Consider the following 20,174-nt stretch of genomic DNA (forward strand, 5'->3'; position numbering starts at 1 on the left):
CTGTGGTTGAGCTTGGCTACGTTTTGCCTGTCACCACTGGTGGATCTGTCACTCGACATCCAATTTTTTCACACCTCTCACCTTTTTCACACTGAAAACCAAAAGCCAGCGAAAATTGCAGAACTGTTCCATTTACCTGGGATGCAGGAATAAACACAGTTTTACAACACAGAAAGCCGTGCAGCTCCTATAGGTCTGTGCTCCCTGCTGTGGGGAGCTGGAACGAGCTCTGCTGCTACCTCCAGCATGGCATGTCCTCTCTCAGTCTCACCAGCTGTCATTGCTAGCCCCTTCCCCTATATTCTCAGATAGCCCTCACCAGGTCTGACAACACTGTGGCCCTGTTTTGGTCCCAATCACATCAGTCCTGCTCCTGACACCTGGTGTTGGTGTGCCCCCACTGAGGCTGAGTCCCTCCGAGTGAACAGTTTTGGCACAGGGCGACAGCAGCACAGTGGGGACTCTCGAGCACTCAGTCTGGGAAGGGGACGTGAAAAGGTGGGAGAAAAAATCTCTTGTCCAGTGACGTCTCTTGTTCAGACAAGTTCTTGGAAACAACTGGTGTGGGTTAACAACACTAGCTCGGGCTTCAGAGAAGCAAAGCCGCCTGTGCACCACCTGCCTGCTTCTGTCTCCGCACTGGCCCTTCTGTGAACTGATCGGAGCTCCAGGCTTAGTAGGGTGTTATTCTTAACGTGGATGTGTGCCTCAGCCTGGCTCAAAGCAAAAGCGATGTCTGTGCAACCACAGCTTAAAAAGGAGGTGTGCTCCTCCCTGGGCTGCTCCTTCCCCCGCATCCTTCTGAGGGTAATTTCTGAGCAATTCTTTACATCATTACATCCTGGACTCTCTCTTATGGGCCAAATTTGGGAAAATGCTTCAGCACAGGCCGTGTTTTATGTACGTGTCTGTCTTCGTTGACTTCAACAATCTTCCAGGCAGCCCCAACTGTGCCTGAGATTACCAAAGACAGGATTTCCAGCAGCCCCCCACACATGAGGAGAAAAACAGGATGATGGATTCTTGCTGCATTTTTGGATGACAATATTTTATGAAAGCATCCACAACCTGAACCAGGTAGCATTCCCGATGAATATGAATATTTCAGAACACATTTACAAAATGCACTTACTCCTTCCTTTTATGACTGCATTAGGCCATGATGGGAATAGTAAAAACATATTGGGTCAGGCAGCTTCGCTTACGCTAGTCCATAACAACATTTCCGATGTAACTACAGTTCGTGAGTGCACAAAGTTTGCCTGATCAGGCTATGATTTGCTGCCGAGGCAAGGCTTTAGGAAGACAGCATTTTCTAATGGCCATTTTGGACTAAGAACACTAACACACTGCTGTCAAGTTCATGCATCAAGTTCTAATACAAAGAGTCTAAATACAAGTTCTAAACCTACTTGCAGGCGTGCAGGGTTTTTTTAAATTTATTTATTATAAGAGATATAGTAGATATCTGCTAACATATAATATACATTTTATATATATATTTTAGCTCTAAAATGGTAACATATAAAAATTTATAAATTCATCTGCTACATATTGTAATATATCTCTGCCTTCTGAATACCCAGAGCTTTACACACTAGATCTACTGGTAAAGCCTACATTGCATTCTGATCTTGTAAGATTTTTTTCTACTATCGCTTGCCTCAGAGCAATTTCCTTTAGAGCAACTTTTAGAATTTTACATGGGTCTTAGAAATTTCATTGTACTTTTCCTCACAGCTTTGTTAAAATATTACCTGTTTTCTTCACCTTCTGACTAAGCAGTGTGAAACAGAATGAAAAACAGGAGAATGAAAAACTTGTAGATGAGATAAAGCAGTGGCAATCAAAACTACCAAATCCCCTTTCTGGTGTGAAGAGCCTCTACCAGTATTTGAATTGTGTATGTTCCACTGATAACCACTATATTGCATGCTGTAAGATCACACACAATTGGTTAAGAATGTACACAGTTAGTTAAATGCATTGCTAAGTGAACAACATCTTCCACTAATCCTGATTTACCAGAAGAGGATGTAGAACAAGGCAGGTGGTGTTCACCTGGATGATCAACTGCTGGTCATACCAAGCATCCCAGATAAGATGCTATAGGGATGTAAGCCCAGATAGGACAGAGATGTAAGCCTACACTCCGCAACGCATTTAGGTGGGCAAATATACAGCTGGTGGAAGACAATAAAACAGACTCTGGTAAGGAGAAAATTCAGCTTTCTGCTTTTAAAGATACCAGGAGGTGGTATGAAGACATATTTACCTCTGTAGAGGCATATAGTGATAACTACGGCAGACACATAAAGTCTTTGAAGATGTCTTTTCTCTTGTAATACTGTGCTCCTATCATTCATACAACCACACAGAACTTTCTGGTTACTGTACAAAGAGAGGGGATCTGCTCTGGGAAAGAAAACTTGCAGGTGCTGTATCCAACTGGAAGCTGTGAGTTCTCTTGCTTTGTACTCAAAACCTATAGCACCAGGACCTGCATGGAAGAGTCTTCCATACTAAAGAAATGCAGAAAACGTCTTTTGCTTGCAGGATTCCCTCAAGGACATTGAAGGAAAGGTTAGCTAGTCTTGCACTAGCTCATCTTGCTCCACCATTTGACCGGACTCCTAAACGAATTATGTATTTTCTCATTTTCCCTCTAGGTTTTCAATCTGCAATGGGGCTAATAATACTTGCTTCTTGTAGCAAAATGCTAGGAGATTCTGAGATGAAAAACAGCGTGTAAGTTCAAAGTACTTATAATCAATAATTCTACAATATGATAGACTCCTCACTTCAATCAAGTACACTTTAAAAAAAGAATTATATGCTCTAAAAATAATTTCCCAAAGACTATCCTTGAAATCAGAAGATTCAAATATGGAGCACTTAACTAGACTGCAGGAATGCATGCCATTTCTAGACCTGTAATTAGGCAACAGAGCAGATCTAACCACTTCATTACTGTAATGACAGCTGCTACATGAAGCCCAAAACCAGAGAAAGAAATAGGTTACCACACAGGTACCTCAGAATGTTTTTAAGCATAACTGCTCATAGACCTGTACTCTTTAATATTTTTGTATGTCTTTTGCCTTTTTGCCTTATTTGCAGCTTGGGCTCAATGGCACGTCAGGGAGGTGCAACTGGCATTAACCAGCTCCATGCTGCAAGGGAGGCTTGGGGGAATCAACCACACCAGCAGCGCTAGAGACTTCCCTGTCTCAAGCAGATCAGGAAGTTTTGCTGTTTTTATAACATGAAGTTCCACTTAGCTTAATTTTATCAGTTTAATACTTTTTCTAGAGAACTTGACTCCTCCATAAACACATTATTAAATGCATGCACATTTAATAACCACTGAACATGCACGGGTAGAACATTGCTTTGGCCTACAGCACTGTCACAATCTCTAGGGAAGGATTTTCACAGAACACACGATACCCAAAGCCTTGTAAATTATGGATTAGATTTTGCTTTCATTGATTTCATTTAGGTTTAATGTAAACAGGATTTGTTTTCCTTTTAAAGAACTGAAAAAGATAAAGTATACACCAGAGGGACAACAAGATGGGTACCAGGCACCATATGAGGCACCTGGAAGGCTTTACACATATGTTAGCAACGTCAGTGTTTTAAGCAGGTTTACTGTTTCTGCTGTATTTCAGCCATACTTTACAATGTGCCCTTGGACAGTCAATAACCTTATTTTGATTTATTCCTTTTAAAAAATATAAGCCATCAAGATGTTCTTAAAGAACTTCATTTTAACCTAGTCCTCTACTCCCTGAGCAAAAATCCCTTGTGTGTAAAGCTAATCTTTATTGGTTGGGTTTTTACTGTGGTGATCTAGAGTTCATGATTTTACCACCATTCTGGAAAGCTTGTGTCATCTTATTAGACAGAAATTGTCAAATACAAGAATTCACTCTTTTTTTTCAAATTCACTCATTTAATGGTGTTTCATGATCCCATAATACCTCCAGGATACATTACTGTTGGATTATAATAAGGTAAATATGTGCAACTTGGATACTTACAGGTTAGCATGTAACTTCATTTACAGTCGGGTAAATGAGCATGCTGATTTCTAGAGATACTGAGTTCCCTCAGCTCCCATGGATTTAACAGCAATGAGAGATGCTCAGCAACTTTGAAGGCTTCTAATTAATGATGTGGATTTAGATATATAATATTTGGCACCAAACTCTGAATTAAACTTTCATATTTTATTTTAGATATGTATCTTTTAATCTATCTTTTTTTAACGAGGAGAATTCAATTACTGGGCTGTGCACTAGCAGGCCAGTCCCAGACTAAATAAATTATCTTAAGTATAATTTAATTCACAACAGTCATCAATTATTTCATGCTTCTAGATGCATCCCATCTTTCATAGCCATGCCTCATGCTGGCACTAGGAGTTGCAAGTTGCCAGGGCCGTTTCTGCCAACCCAAGATAACAGATACTGTCACTCAATACACTGAGCAAGTCTTTAACACTACTTTACACAAATGGAATAGCAAAATATATGCTGTTCTGGGAGAGAGAGGATCTCCTCTTTGTGTTATAAAATGACAAAGTCCAAAGATGCTCATTTTGGAAAGATCCAAGCTTTGTGGTCTACTCAGACCATACAGCACTATCAATTGATGGTAAGAAGCAACGCCTTAAAAGCAATTAAACAAAAGAGCATTTTGTCACACATACTTTTAAAGTATGTTTTAGTCAAGCCTTTAATGTCACTTCAGGCATCTATGAAACTTGCAAATCTTTTTGTTTTAGTCATTGCTATTTCCTTAGCTTCGTGTAAGAAGATTTAAAACTTTACAGTCTGGCAAAACACTTGTTCTGACCAGAGAAAAACATCATAGCAGACAAATAGAAGGTAAGGAGAAAAAGCATGGGTCCCTGGTTCATTGCATGAAACCCTGGGTTTGAGGAGGAACAGCAGAGTACTCCTCCTAAATGAGTATTAGTCATTGTAGTTGTATACAAGACTTTGGTCAGGAAACAAAATAATGATACCATCTCATGATCACAGAGTCACAGACATACATGCAAGATTTCACAGCCCTCGAAAACTGATTGTCTCAACATGCAGAGTTGGAGGTGGCTGAACACATGCTTAAACATAGTTGATGCTATCAGTGTTCACGAAATGTGTGACAAGTGTGGGCAGTTCTTTTCAGAGTATTTTACAAGACCAGTCATGTACACATTGCACATTACACATCATAGTCAATGATGTTTTTCCTTGCTTAGTTGCTAGGCAAAATATCCTTCTCAACTAATGTTACAGAGTCAATGCTGGGACCCTCTTGGCACCAGCACTCTTTTAACATAGTGGCAGATTTCCAAGAAACCTTTTTTTCTATCTGATAGCAGATCCTGGTATTGCAGACTAGAGAAACAAAATATATTGAAAATTATACTTTGCTTCCAAGAAGAAAGTTGAATGGGGCAGTGCAATAGCATGCTGTACTGCCCCAGAAGAGTTCACCCACCTCAGCGGCCCCCATGGTATGTTTGGGCTTGAACCACGCTCAGCCTAAGTAGTTACCAGCATTTTATTCCTCCTTACAGCACATCTGCAACAGTTTTTGAGCCCACAGTCTCTGTAAAGCCTTGGTGGGAGGAGAATCTCAATAAATACTTTCTAAAAGATGACCAGTACTGCCCTGTCCTGCGATGAGCCCCATAGCTTAGATGCTGACTTATGAGACCGAAGCTCATGGGCTCTCTGCAGCAAATAGACACAAAGACTTCATTCAAGAAAAACAAAATCAGACAAAATAGCCCCAAAAATCGATATGTTTTTATATATCAACCAGCACAAGATGTAGGCATAGCTCTGAGTTGCAAAAATATCCATTGCCTACACTTTGTGCTTCTTCATCACTCTTGGCCATTCTTGAAGGCCAGAGATTCCAAAGAAGTTCAACTACACTTCCTGGCAGCAAACAGATTGTCTGCAAAATAGAGGATTTTTCTCCTTCTGCTGGCTTTCTGTTCTCTTTTATTCCCCTCTCTTTCACACAAGCGCTAACACGTAAGTTCAAACATGCCAGTGACGGATGTACTAAAATAGAGGTGAAGAGAACTCTGCAAGCACCTCCAGCTCCTCCTGTCAGGCTCCTCACGTCAGCCGTGAATCCCCCTGCTCCAGGCACAGCTACCTCCAACTTGAGCACCGCTTTCCTTTTGGGATGTAGCCATACATTTGACCAGGGGTAAAATAGTTGAACAGGTAATCATCCAAACTTAATGACCCTCTGTCATCATCTTCTTGCCAGGTGCAAGATTTTTGCCTTGAAGCTGTTGTAGGCTTCACTGCAATTTGGAAGCAAAAGACAACAAAGAAACCAACCAAGACCCACTTTCAATAAAATGCGCCCCAAATCAGAAAGCACTTAAAAACTGTGCATGCAGAAGCTTGCCAAATGCTCACACATGACAATTTAGTCAAACAAAGAAGGACTTGATGTGTTTTATGTTCATTTGTACTAGATAGGTATGGGTTGTTTTGTTGTGTACCTGCAGTTTCCATTAGACAGTTTAAGTTAGTCAATAAGCATAAATTTTTGAAGGACATTTCAGAAGGGAATTTTCCAGAATCTGAAAGAACATTGCACTTCGGAGTATCGTTCTGAAAATGAACACGTCTGTTGACGCATTTTAGGCAGCCAAAATAAAATCTAAAGAACATTTGGAAGTTGCAGGTCTGAACAAAAGAAGGATGAGAATGGTGTTATCACAGACAGAGAAAGGCTCAGGGCTATTTCAGAGGAAAGAGAAGAGGATCCATTTTGACTAAATAGAAGTGTATTGAAAGGCATCCAAGAAGAGAACTGCCAGTTCTAGACGCACAAGAGAAAGAAAAATTATAGGCCTGAAATATAAAAGCAAATTCCTGAATCTTTTGGTATATCTGAAATCAGATTTAGAAATAAGATTATAAGTGAAAAGAATAAAGAGAAAGGCCCAGGAGGAGTGAATAAGGTCAATAAGGAGTGAACGGCATGAAAATCTATTGAAAAAGAAGCTTAAAAGAAATCATAAAGACCGAAACTAGAGGATGCTGGTCACAAGCATCAGGGTTTCACAGAATATCAGGGCAAACAGAACTAACAGCGCTAAAAAATCAGAAAGATATTGAGAGGGATAGTGGAGAAATTCAAAATACTAAAAGTGCAAAGTAAAACAGTTTTCATTTCTGAGAAGTGCTATCATTTTTGTGGAGCTGTGTTAAGATACTAAAAAGATTTTTTTTCCAAATTCTAAGAAAAAGAACTACCTTGGTTCTTAGAATATGCATGACAAGGTAAGAATCGAATTATTTGTAAGTTAGAAAACACATGCCTTTACAAGTATAAAATGAATGGTGGTAAGAGAATGCATCAAATAGAAGACCATTCACGCGTTAGCCTTATATATTTCTTTGTTAAAGAAACAAAGTAGTTTCTTCTTCATCTTCTTATTCACTACATCAATACCACCTGACCACATCCGCTACATAGTAGATATTTTTGTTTAATAATTTGGGTTGTAAGTTGATTGGCAGTTCAAGAGAAATAAGCCTAATTGAGCAACAGTGAATTGCAAATGCTCTCTTCTCTGCTTCCAGGCATGCACGGCCAGCACATCGGGCTGGAAGGGGATTGAAGCCCCTGACTTGGAATCCAGTCCCACATCCTTTGTCAAGCTGAAATTCCTGTGGGGCTGAATATGGTGCTAGTGTGAGCCCCAGAGGGGTTTATTTGCATGAGGAAGTGTTGAAAGAGCAGTCCTTGGCTTAACAGCCTTGGGCAGGTAGCTCTTCCTCTGGCTTTGCTCTCATTACTGGAATGATATGGTTCTCTCCTAGCAGGGTGCAATGGGTGTTAATTAAACTACTGTTTGCAAAGCGCTTCCCATTCAAAGAACTACCCCAGCGAAAAAAAAAAAAGACGCAGTACAAGTACCAAAATGAGAATACAACTTGTACATTCAAACATGGTAATTTGAAAAACACAGTTCTTCGTGTGTGTGTGTCATTTGCCTTTTTGGCTTGGCATTTAGGAGATTCAGGAGGGGAACTTCCAGAGCAAATACCTCGAGAAGGTGCCAGCAGAGCTACCACGAGAGCTTCGCAGCAGCCGTTCCCCCTCCACGGGCGGCCAGGCAAGCTGCCCCCAAACCCATATGCTCCAGCATCCTTTTACTCTTTGCCTTGTGATACCCCGTGCAAGTCATGCATTCCATGAGGTGAAAACAAGGACTGCGGTCTCAAATTTGTCAGCTGCAATGCCATCTTGCTTCAGATTTGTTCTTAAAAAGTTTTTTTTTTTCAATCCAAAAAAGCTCATACAATACTTCCTATGGTTTAGTACAGAAATAACCACCTACAGCAAACCACCTTCTACATCAAATCGCCCTTTATGCTTTTAGAGCATGTCTTGCCCCAGTTGGAAATGCTCTGACCTCTCGCACAAATGGCAGTGTTTTCAGCATATACATTTTACATGACGAAACAGGAAATTGGGTAACGTGATGTTTCCAGATCTTCCGTGGCCATTTCAGGGAAAATGCCACAAAAATCCAGCCTGCCGGCCGGGAGAAACTCTCCTGTGGGCAAGCCATAGCATAAAAAGAGAGTGAAAAATTATTTTTCTTGTTGTAAAAGCAGTAAAAATTTGTTTGTTGTTTTTTTAGAGAGAAAAAAAAAAAAAAGATGCTGACCGTACCCGGGGCGGGAGAATGTGGGGAGAATGGGGGGATGGAGGATGAGAGGAGCCCCGGGATGGTAGAGGATGCGAGGAAATCCGGGGGAAAGGGGTGTGAGGGATGCGGGGTGGAGGATGCGGAGAGCTCAGTGGGGGTATGGGGGATGCAGAGAGCCCGGGAGAGGGGGGGGGGGTAGGATGCGGGGACCCGGGGAAAGGGGGGGAGGGATGCAAGGGGGAGGGGGGGAGGGTGCGGGAAGCCCGGGTTGTGGGTGTGTGATGGATGCGAGGAGCACGGGGAGGCGATGGAGGATGCAGGGAGCCCAGGGGCAGGGGGATGCGGGAAGCCGGGTCGGGGGGAAGGGGGGAGGATGCAGGGAGCTCAGGGAAAGGGGGGTGAGGGATGCGGAGGGAGAGTGGAAGATGCGGGGAGCCGGGGAGGAAGGATGCGGAGAGGAGAGTGGAGGATGCGGGGAGCCAGGGGGGTGTGATGGATGCGGGGAGGCCGGGGAAAGCGATGCGGGGGGGGAGGTGGAGAGATGCGGCGCGGCTGAGGGATGCGGGGAGCCGGGGGAAAGAGGGGTGAGAGATGTGGAGGATGGGGGTGGGGGGGAATAGAGGATGGGGGGAGTCCGAGGAGGGTGTGGGCGATGCAGGGAGCCCGGGAGGGGAGGGTGGGGGGCGGAGGATGCGTGAATCCGTGGAGGGAAGGGGGGCAGAGGACGGGGGGATGGATGCGGAGCGGCGGTGCCCGTGCCGGCGGGGGGGCTGCGGGGGGCTGCGCGTCCCCGAGCCGGCGCGCTCCCGCCCCTCCACATGCCCACACCCGCGGCGGGAGGAGGAGCGGCATCCTCCTCGGCGCCTTCGTCTCGCCGATTTCGTTTCCCTCTGCACCCCGTCCTCGCCCCTTTTTTTTCTATTTTCTTTTTTTTCCTCCCCTCAATTCTCTTTTAAATTCTATTTCCTCGCTGTCCCTGCCGCTGTTTGCCGGGGCGCTGCGGCCGGATCGCACCTCGGGGCTCCTGGGGAAGGAAGGTAAGGCAGCGGCTGCGGGCGGGGATGCGGCTCCCCCCGCCTTTGTCTCCGGCCGCGCTTTTGTCCTCGCCGTGTGCTCGGCCCCCGCCCCGACAAACGGGTCTCCGCCGCCCCCGGGCGCTCGCGAAGCTTAGAGAAGCTGTCGGGGAGCCGAGAAGGGTCTGCGAGCGGCGGGCTGCGCGCCATGCGGCACCTCCCGCGGCGGGGATGCTGCGGGCACGGCGCCTTCCGCGCGGAAAAAAAGGAAAACGGGGGGAAAAAAAACCCCGACATTTAAAAAGGCAGTCGGCTACGAGCGTTCGTTAGCAGCGCCTAAAAAATAATTGAAATACTAATAAATGACAGAGGGGGGTGTGAGCGCGAGGGGCTCCTGCCGCAGCCCCGCGGGATGCGCGGTTGGGCTGCCGGGGGGGGATCGTTCCTGCTCCCCTCGATCCGCCGGGGGCACCGCGAGGTCTGAGGTATTCGGGAAATGCAGGCTGGGCCCCCGGCGCGCAGGCGTGCGGGCGCGATCCGAGCCGCGGTGTGTGCCCGTAAACGCGTAGTAACACCTCAGCTGCTGGGTTATAGGGAGCCCGGGACGAGAAGGGGCAGGCGGGGGGCAGGGAGGCTCACGCGTGTGCGGGTCGGGCTTTGCTCTCAGGGCAGAGGGTTGGCTCCATTGTTTTGCCGAGTTTGTAAGGCAACCTGTAGCTAGGATACATCTCCTTGTGAAAGGGGAGATGTGTAAACCCGCGCTTTGTTTATTTGGCGTTGGAAGGACTGAAATAAACCCCGTGTTTGGCAGCGGGTTTTATGGGAGGCGAAGCTGTAGCCAGCCTGTGCCACCAGCTGAGCCCGCCACATGTCCTCGGGCTGCTCAGTGTCCCACGGGCTGCTCGGGGGCATCGCCCCTGACCTCTGCGCCAAATAGGGGCTGTTCACAAAGGCTTGTGGTGATAGACCAGGGGCAATGGGTATAAACTGCAGAGGGGCAGATTTAGACTAGACATGAGGAAGAATTTCTTCACCGTGAGAGTGGTGAGGCACTGGCACAGGTTGTCCAGGGAAGCTGTGGCTGCCCCATCCCTGGAGGTGTTCAAGGCCAGGTTGGATGGGGCCCTGGGCAGCCTGGTCTGGTGGGAGGTGTCCCTGCCCATGGCAGGGGTGGGAGTTGGAACAGGATGATCTTTGAGGTTCCTTCCAACCCAAACTATTCTATGGTTCTATGATAGTAATCTGTGCTTCATTCGCCTTTAGGTTTGTTCTAAAAGTGAACTTGTTAATTGATACAATACAGTCTGGTAGAAGAAAAAACCCCAAAACATTCTGAATCTAAGCAACTTAGATTAAGCAGTAAAACCAGATACAATGGGAAAAAGAGAGAGCATCCTTGCATCTAATTTTTACTTCATTTGTTACCAACTTTGTTCATAAAGTCTAAGAGGGAATTCCCTCTGTTACTGAAGGATACAGAATATCAGTAACTGCCCTTTTCAGGCCACCAGCCTATGCCAAAACTGACTGGCAAAACCTGACTGAAATCTAGGAATTGCCATATTGCTGGTGAGCAGAGGCCTTCTGCTCTGGCTCAGTGGAAATTCACCGACTAAAATGTGATCTGCTTCTCTGTCATACTGAATGACTCTCATTTGACTTTGCTGTTTTGGAATGGGATTTTTTTTCTTTTCTTTTTAAGAGGCACCATAGCGAGAGCACTTCACTGAAGCACACTGCAGCATCCTCTGGCTTGTCACTTGAGACTGTTTATGCTGTAGTTGGACCAGATAGGCTCTCCAGCCCCGGTGAGGATGGGAGATGTGTTGGCAGTGAGTGCCACACTCCACATACTCTTGTGTGGAGGATTATCCTCCGAGCTGTTTGAGGCTTCTGCAGACTGCCATAGAACATGGAGGATCAATTGTCCTCCCTATCCAAATCCTGCTTTTTACAAGGGTTTTAAAGGATGGAAGAGGAGGCGGGGCCCTCTCAGCCAGTCTGCTTGCGGGCTGCTCAACCTGTGTCTCTGCCCTATATTTTGTTGGGGTTTTGGGGTTTGTTCTTTACTGGGGGAGAAGTGGTGACTGAGCAGAAATGGGACTCTCCTTCCTCCTGTCCTCTCCTGTGTCTTTTTCTCAGCTTACTCATTTCTGCAGAAATGTGCTTAACACATAGTGTGACAATAGCCGCCACTTTAAAAGTTTGTGTTGTGGAGGCAAACAAGATGTGGGAATATTTAAGTACTCTAAGCTTGAATTCAGTTTCCCTTTCTGATAGGTATTTAGTGCTGTGACCTTAATCCTATCCAGGAAGTCTGAGTGGCCTTTCTTGGGAAAAATGGCAGCTTTTTCGTGTTCAAGGTGTTTCACAGCCCTTTTCCAGATAACTCTCTTGTTTGTGTAAGCTTATCTGTTAAATATCACTCTGAGTCTCCTACAGTCAAGAAAACTGAAACAAATATATTACTTGTAAAGGGAGGAGGGGAGGAAAAGTGCCTTGCGTATGAACTTAAGTGAAGAGTTCTTCCTTCTGTAGTACAAAATTTATTTTAAATAAGAATTTCAGAGCTGCTGTTTAACCCTCTTGAATTCATGGATAGCCTGTTTCGTTGCTGTGAACCATAAAATCCCACTCATACAGTGCTTCCACTTTCTGTGGAAGACAAGAGTTCGTTTATTTGTGGTGGTGAGTTCTAGGATCTCTTTAGCAAAATCGAGGCTGTTGAGAGGATTTCACAGAGAAATATAATTAGGAAAAAATGTGACTATATTCCTCTGCAAAATGCCTTCCCTTAATTGACTGGGAAGGGCTGAAACCAAAAATGTACTTAAAACCATTTTCCTTTATGGCTCATCTTTAAGTGTTTTGCCTAAAGTAATGAATCACTGGGTGAATCAGACCAGGATTTTATGATTTCTTATTTGCCTGCCTTTGATCAGCTGAGTAGCCTGTCCAGACTTAATCTGGGACTGTCTTCCTTTTCTTAATGGCAGCATGGAAGGGCGGGGTGGAGAGCAATGGGGCAGAGCAGGAACACTTTCCTGTTGCATTGCAAGGTCATGCACTACTGAGAGGAAGGTTGACAATCCACATTTGTGCTCATTGCTCCTTTTTTATAGCATCCTTTTCAGAGCTTCCTTCTCGAGTCTTCTGTTGCTTGTTTCCCCACTCCCACCTTATCTTTTAACCGTTTTCATCCCTCATGCCACAAGGGCTATGTGAGGAAGAAGGAGCCTGGAAACGAAAGTGATGGCTTGCAGCCACCAAGCAAACAGCTGCTGCAGCTGGAAGACCTTCCGTCTGCCATGCTGCCCTGGCCTGGCAACATTGCTGGCAGGCAGGTTGAACACATGCCAGCACTTCAGTGGTTCTTCGTGGCACCCTCGAACCCACCGGGGCTCGGCTGCTGTCGGGGCCTGGTGAACCCACTTCCTTCCGCTGACTGCAGCCTGCTGCAGAGGGGCAGTACGGAGCAGCCGGAGGCAATGACATTTCAAGTACTGCAGATGTTTGCTCAGTGGATGTGAGTCAGTCTTTAATTTTCACGCTCCTTGTTATCTCGTTGGCCCTTCTGTAATCTCTCCATTTTGTCCTTCCTGTGGATGAGGAGTAAATCAGGAGCTTTATGTTCCACGTGTCAGGTGTCACTAATGCTGAACAAAAAGGGGACAGTTGCTTCCCCGCTAAGTCATTTTGTTCACCAATGCTGAACAAAAAAGCTACTTTCTTCTCCTCCTCCCAAGGTGATACTCTTACATATAAAGCTTATTGCTTTTTGTCATTTAAGTGAATGGGTTTCACTGAGTTTCAGGCTCAGTGTTTCATTATTTATATCCATTGTGTCTTGCTGGTCATACTGCTCTTCTTTGAAAGAACTTTCAGAAGTGTGAGTAGAGAAAGACGTATCGCATCTCAGGCTTTGTAGGAATTAAAACACCTTATGTGAAACTCAAGTGCTGGATTCTGATGACTCGTAACCAACCATGAGGAGTTCTTGGCAAAAATCCCTTTGAGAAAAAGTTGAGTCATATTTCAGCTTTTAAGCAAATTATCTTGAATTCCATAGTTAAAATTGCTTACCGTGTCTTGGAGATTTGCCATCCCCAAGACCATTGGACTGCGGGTAGCACTCTGTGAATGAAGTGTCCAGTGATTTTGCAAGTGCACGTGACAAAAACCATACCCAGAGATGGGCGAGACGGTGTCCAACTTGGCCACTTGTCCAAACACCTCTCACATACTGGGTCAGCTTTTTGGCAGCCACATGTTTTAAGACAGCACTTTTGAATGATGTCATTTACAGGATATGAAAAAAATGGCCTGTGAAGTAAGCCATCACCTTTACCACCAGGACTGATGATGTTACTGTTAAAATCACAATTTCTAGTGGAGTGTTTTCTAAGATTACACTTCTCCCAGGTACAGCCCAGAAAGGATTCATGCTTCAGCCAGCAGAAGAAATAAAGTTAGACTGTCTGTATTACCGTATTTTTTTCAAATCCAAATTTTTGAGCCTCTTACTGCTGTTGTGGAATTAACAGTCCAGAAAACTGGAATTGTGGGGATTTTTTTTTTTTTTTATATTTCAGAAGGCAACAGAAAAAATGACCCCATTGGAATGTGTTTTAGTGGCTTGTGGAGGTCTCTGTGTCCTTGAGAAAAATAAACTTGTTTTATCTTCTTGTGTCATCTCACAGTCCTCCTTCTGAAGTCTGTGACCAGTTGTAGTCTTTCCCATATTCTGCAAGGAGCACACGATGAATAAATTATCCTTAATGGCTTTTACAAGACGTGTCATAGGCTGTTTAAAGAGAAAGCCAAGCTCCTAGCCAGAGCAGTGCTTTTTTTACTAAATGGAATGACTGGATCAGCTACCAAACAGACCTTTAAGTTTCCTTTAGCAGGGTCATTAGTTAGCTGTTTCTTGGTTCTATCTTGGGATGATTCCTGCTTTGAGGAGGAGTATTTGCCCATCCAGGTGGAAAAGTTTAGAGTAAGAGCAAAATTCTTATTTTCTCTTGTTGATTTACTATGTGTGTGTTTGGAGAGACAGGTTTGATGGCAAGTATCTGTTTTTTTCCTTTTGGGAGCTTTAAGACTGGGCAGGGTAATAGGCACAGTGACTGGAAGTGATTGGGATTGCTACAGCCACTCTTCAGAGGATTATTTACTGCCTTGTAATGTGAGTTAAGAATGAAGCTCAGTCTAGGAACTTGTGTTAATATAGATTTTTAATTTGCATTTTTTTCATAGAATCATAGAATCACCAGATTGGAAAGGACCCACTGGATCGTGGAGTCCAACCATTCCTAACACTCCCTTAAACCATGTCCCTAAGCACTTCATCAACCCATTCCTTAAACACCTCCAGGGAAGGTGACTTGACCACCTCCCTGGGCAGCCTGTTCCAGTGCCCGATGACTCTTTCTTTGAAGAATTTTTTTCTGATATCCAGCCTGAACCTCCCCTGGCAGAGCTTGAGGCCGTTCCCCCTTGTCCTGTCCTCAGTCACTTGGGAGAAGAGGCCAGCTCCCTCCTCTCCACAACCTCCTTTCAGGTAGTTGTAGGGAGTAATAAGGTCTACCTTCAGCCTCCTCTTCTCCAGGCTAAACAACCCCAGCTCTCTCAGCCGCTCCTCGTAAGACTTGTTCTCCAGCCCCCTCACCAGCTTCGTTGGTCTTCTCTGGACACGCTCCAGAGCCTCAACATCCTTCTTGTGGTGAGGGGCCCAGAACCGAACACAGTGCTCAAGGTGTGGTCTCACCAGTGCCAAGTACAGAGGGAGAATCACCTCCCTGGACCTGCTGGTCACGCCATTTCAGATACAAGCCAAGATGCCATTGGCCTTCCTGGCCACCTGGGCACACTGCTGGCTCATGTTCAGTCTGCTGTCAACCATTACCCCCAGGTCCTTCTCCTCTGTACAGCTCTCCAGCCACTCTTCCCCAAGTCTGTAGCACTGCACAGAGTTGTTATGTCCCAAGTGCAGGACCCGGCATTTGGCCTTGTTGAACCTCATGCCATTGGCCTCAGCCCAGCGGTCCAGCCTGTTCAGATCCCTTTGCAGAACCTTCCTACCCTCCAGCAGATCCAATGACGCTTATTAGCAGATCATGACATTTATTCAACTAAAAGGCCTCAAAAGTAGGAATATTACAATGCTGCTTTCAGTATAGCTCGGCATCAACTTATGGTGAATTTTCATTAGTTGAAGTATGTTTTTTTTTCTTCCCACAGCATTTGTGGCAGCTACACCTGAGGTGGTGATTTGCTTAGCCCAGCTATACCAGTGTCAAAGTTCCCTTCCGGAACAAAGTTACTGCATTTGCAGAGAGCAGCTCAGTATGGCTGCAGACCCCTCCCATGGATCACAAAGGATTGTCCTCTGGCAGTGCCAGGGTCTGTTGTAAAGGCCAAGTGATGAGCCTGGAAGGGGACTTCCAATGCGTAGGGAACACAGCTGGTTGATGTGAAGCCTAGCCTCTGGGACTTTAGATTTGTGATTTGTCACATCTGCAAATTTGAAATTTAAAATACGGGTTTGACGGTAAAATTCATGTGACTACCTGTACTCCAGTGACTGTGAAGGATGCCTAGATTGATTAGCAGTGACGAAGGGTTTGTTCTGTGTGTGTCTAAGGTAAAGGTATCTTTGCAAACAAAATTGCAATTTGCATAGTGTTTTTTTCCAGGTATCACACCTCTCCCACCCCTTCCCTCTGAGTCTGCAAGCAGTTCACAAACTGAGTGTTATTGTTGCTATAATCATCTTAATTTTACAGATGGAGATGCTAAGGATGAGGTGGTTGTTCTATGCCAAAGATTTGTGATGAGTTCCTGCTGTGACAGTGAGAGTTTCAGTCCCCAGACCCACTGCTCTCTCTTCACTCTTTTGTTTTGGCACTGAAATTGGGTTTTCTCATACTTGGAAGTGCAATGCGTTATTTCACTCAATTTTTTGTTTGTTTCAGGGGTTTGTTTGGTACAGGGTTTTTTTTCAGTAAATTACTTAACCTAGCAAGAACCTGAGGCAGATTCAAAGATGTGCCTGGTGTCATGCTGTTTCAGGAGCAGCTCGTCTGTCTGAAACCTGGGATCTGCTGAAATGCTTGCTGGTGCTTCAGCTGGCACTGCTTGCACTAAAGTGTTGCTGCGTCTTCATTCAATCAGTTTTCTCCAGAATCAGAGGTTTGGTTAAAACAAACAAAAAAAAGGTTGTCACTTTTGCACTGCAAAGATTCCTTGCGAATAAACCACCAAGCCATTTTCCTGCCAAGCCGGCCTTGCAGCATTTCAGCTCCAGAGAGGCAGAACAATAAGCAGGAGCTGCATGTCAGTGGGCTGTGAAGTCTGCTCTCCAGCACACTGTTTACCTCACAGGAGCTCTAATTTAAGCACCTGCTTTTGAGATGCTTAATGGGGAATTTAATAAGCACAGGCAATGTCAAGGCAGTTCAGAAAATCCTCCTGGAGGATCGTGATGTGAAACGGTGCCCAAAGGGAAAGCTGCTCTGCTTGAATCATAGACAAACCCTTACGTGGGTTTTTAAAGGCGAGGGCGTACAGATCTCGATACAGAGGCTGCCATGTCTATTAAGGAATTGTTTACTTTAGGAACTCACTGTTACAAGAAGCTTCAGGATTCAGCAGTCTTGGTCCTTACCACCGCAGCAGTCACCATCTCCTGTGGCCTTATCCTTTTATAAGATCATGCTTCTCCTCCAAAATAGGTAGACTATTTCATCCCCGCAATCTTTGGGAAGACAGTTCCGGAACATTACTGATAAAACTACCCTCTGCTTGCCAGTCTGCATTTATTTATCAGTAGCCTAAATCCATCTATATTTTTTTTTTGTTCTGCCAATATTTTAATACCTGAGGAGTTGCTCCCCTGGAATCTGTAGTGGAAAACTCCACGGAGTTGTTGAAAAAGACGCAGCCCAGATCAGCCCCCCTCCTTGCACCAGGCTGTACCAGGCCCCGTCTGCCATGGTAACAACATGCATAGTTGCTCCTGCAGTAGAAAAGAGCAGATCCTGCCTTGCTGTAAGCCTCAAGGCTCACCTTTAAACTTTGCACCTAAAATTTGGGTAGTTTGGGCTCTTGACGGAATGTTAAGAGCACATTTAAACATTTCTGAGAATGTATTTCCAAGGAAAAAAGTGTATTTGCAGAGGTGTTTTCTGCGTTGTGGGGATGTAGTATAAATCAGAAGTACTGGGTCCTGTAAATTCAATTTGAAACAGGCAGGTGTCATGACTGAACAAGTGAACTATGTCCTCCTCCCTCAACAGTGCCCTGCAAGAGCTAAGGATGCTCCTACTGTTTTTTGGTTGCATGAGAGCAGTTTGATGGTTTTTAGGTAGCCCTGAGAATTTTAAAATATCCCCAGATTAATTTGTCATCTGAGCATTTACCATGGACCCCAGGGTGAATAGTTATTTGGCAATATTGCAGAAAATTCATTCACAAAATGGGAATTGAAACAGTTGTGGTGCAGGAGCATGTTTGTGAATAACATCCTGTTGCCTCAGCGCCACGCTGGAGTTGTAGCTCAGCCAAGAGTGGTCAGAGTCTGGAAATTATTGGTCTTTCAGTTGATTTGCATTGCTGATAAGGAAATGTGTCACTGTAGCAGACTTGTCTGATCTGCCTTTGGTGTTATTCTTTGTGCTTTTAAGCAATACTTCTATCAGAGGAGAAATCATCTGATCTTTAGATAATAACTGCTTGACACAAGATATACGTTGCTCTTTCTTCCTACAATATATGAGCGTAGGGATTTGATTTTGTCTGTTTCTGAATTTGTTCAGAACAAGTTTAACTGTACACAAAGTATCCTCTGCACATCCTCTTTACCAAAAATCCTTAACATATTCAAATACCTGGAATGCAGATATTAGTAGACAAGAGTACTGGAATAACTCTATCCTCTGTTCCATCCACTTAGCAACAGCATGGACACAAGATATTTTATATTTTTTAAGTAAGAGGCAGCATGGAGAACATACAGAAGATGAACAATGAATATTGAAATTGGACTTGAATAAGCAAATAGGTTTTATTTCTTAATTTGTAAGTGGTTAATCTTTTTCCTGAAACAAATAGGATTGGTTTGCTCACGAGTTTGTAAATACAAATAACATCTTCAGCAGTTCATTGCAGGACCGAGTCAATTTGTAAGGTTAATGAAGTTGATCTTATTAAGGCATATAAGGTTACTACTGTTCTGCCATGCATTTACATTATAACCTGCGGTCTCTCTAACGATACAAGATTGGTTGGTAAGGATGGTCCCTCTCATCCAGTTTTCATTGGTTTCTTCTGGAGATATTGACTACTGTAGGTGGTATACATTTTGGGGTTTTTTTTCTTGTGTTTTATTTAGGTTGCTGACACTGTGGCTGCCCTTTACACAAGAGATACCAACCAAACACTAATATTTGGAGAAACACTTGGATAAGTACAGTTCCTCACCCAGGATGCCTTTCAAAGCTGGATTAGAACTGACTGAATTGCAGAATATGACTGTTCCTGAAGATGATAACATCAGCAATGATTCAAATGATTTCACAGAGGTGGAAAATGGCCAGATAAATAGGTGAGTATTTTTCCATTGACACTGCCTATGCTAAGAAACACACTGTTTAAAAACAGCATTTTAATTTTCAGTATATGTCTTGAATTATTCATTACCAAGTCATGCTCCATTTGAAGATGTAATTTGAATTTCATATGTGACATCTGTTGGGCATAGGCTGCAACAGCAGATAAAGCAAACAGAATGGCAATTTATTCATCATTTTGAATCTTTCAAATTAGTCTAATAAAATGCACAAACATATAACGTAGCAAAAAGCCAATATTTTTAAATGTCAGCTTGCACACAGCAAAAAAGTAGTAGTAATTAATACAATTAGACCTGTGGCATAATTTGGGGCAAATCGCTTTGTTGACCTATGATATCTGATATGATGATTTTAACCTGCCTGGCCACCTCCATGCACCCAAGCCTCTGGAGATTTACAGCTGGTGTTGCTGGCAGCAATTATAGTCCCAGTCCCTGTTTGCAATTGGGCAAGGGAAGGTGGGCAGTGGCTGTCACTCCCTGAAGCAAGGATAGCAGGAAGCCAGTAAAATAGAGACATATATCTAATTACTGTTGAGTTTAAAAAATGAATATATTTATCAACATTGGTGAAAGTTATTATGTTTGTTTAAATTAGGCTGTAGACGTTTCCTGTAAGCTGCACAGTTATTTCAAAGAGCAGCCTGCTCCACCTGAGAATGGTTCTTCAGGCCTTCCTTACAGCCTCCTACAGGTGTTGAGCCATCCTGCTTACAGCAAAGGCCTGCTGACAGACCCTGTTTCAGTTTTCTGAGTTGTAAAACAAGAAGCTGTTTTTTGATCAAACTTCCTGTTCAAATACTGCAAACCGTGGTGGAGT

General features: G+C 44.2%; 1 protein-coding gene across 2 annotated transcripts in view; it reads left to right on the plus strand.

Moving 5' to 3' along the window:
* The first annotated feature begins 9,499 nt into the window (after positions 1-9,499).
* Positions 9,500-20,174, plus strand: part of SLC38A1 (solute carrier family 38 member 1) — a 42,763-nt gene continuing 32,088 nt past the window's right edge. For both annotated transcript variants that reach the window (XR_008451014.1, XM_054073152.1), the window contains exons 1-2: positions 9,500-9,747; positions 19,115-19,327. Coding sequence is in view for 1 of the 2 variants with exons in the window: in XM_054073152.1 (XP_053929127.1) it covers positions 19,209-19,327 (119 nt within the window). In the remaining variant the exon portion in view is untranslated. The remainder of the gene's footprint in view (positions 9,748-19,114; positions 19,328-20,174) is intronic.

The sequence above is a fragment of the Cuculus canorus genome, chromosome 1, assembly GCF_017976375.1.
Source record: "Cuculus canorus isolate bCucCan1 chromosome 1, bCucCan1.pri, whole genome shotgun sequence".
Classification (NCBI taxonomy): Eukaryota; Metazoa; Chordata; class Aves; order Cuculiformes; family Cuculidae; genus Cuculus; species Cuculus canorus.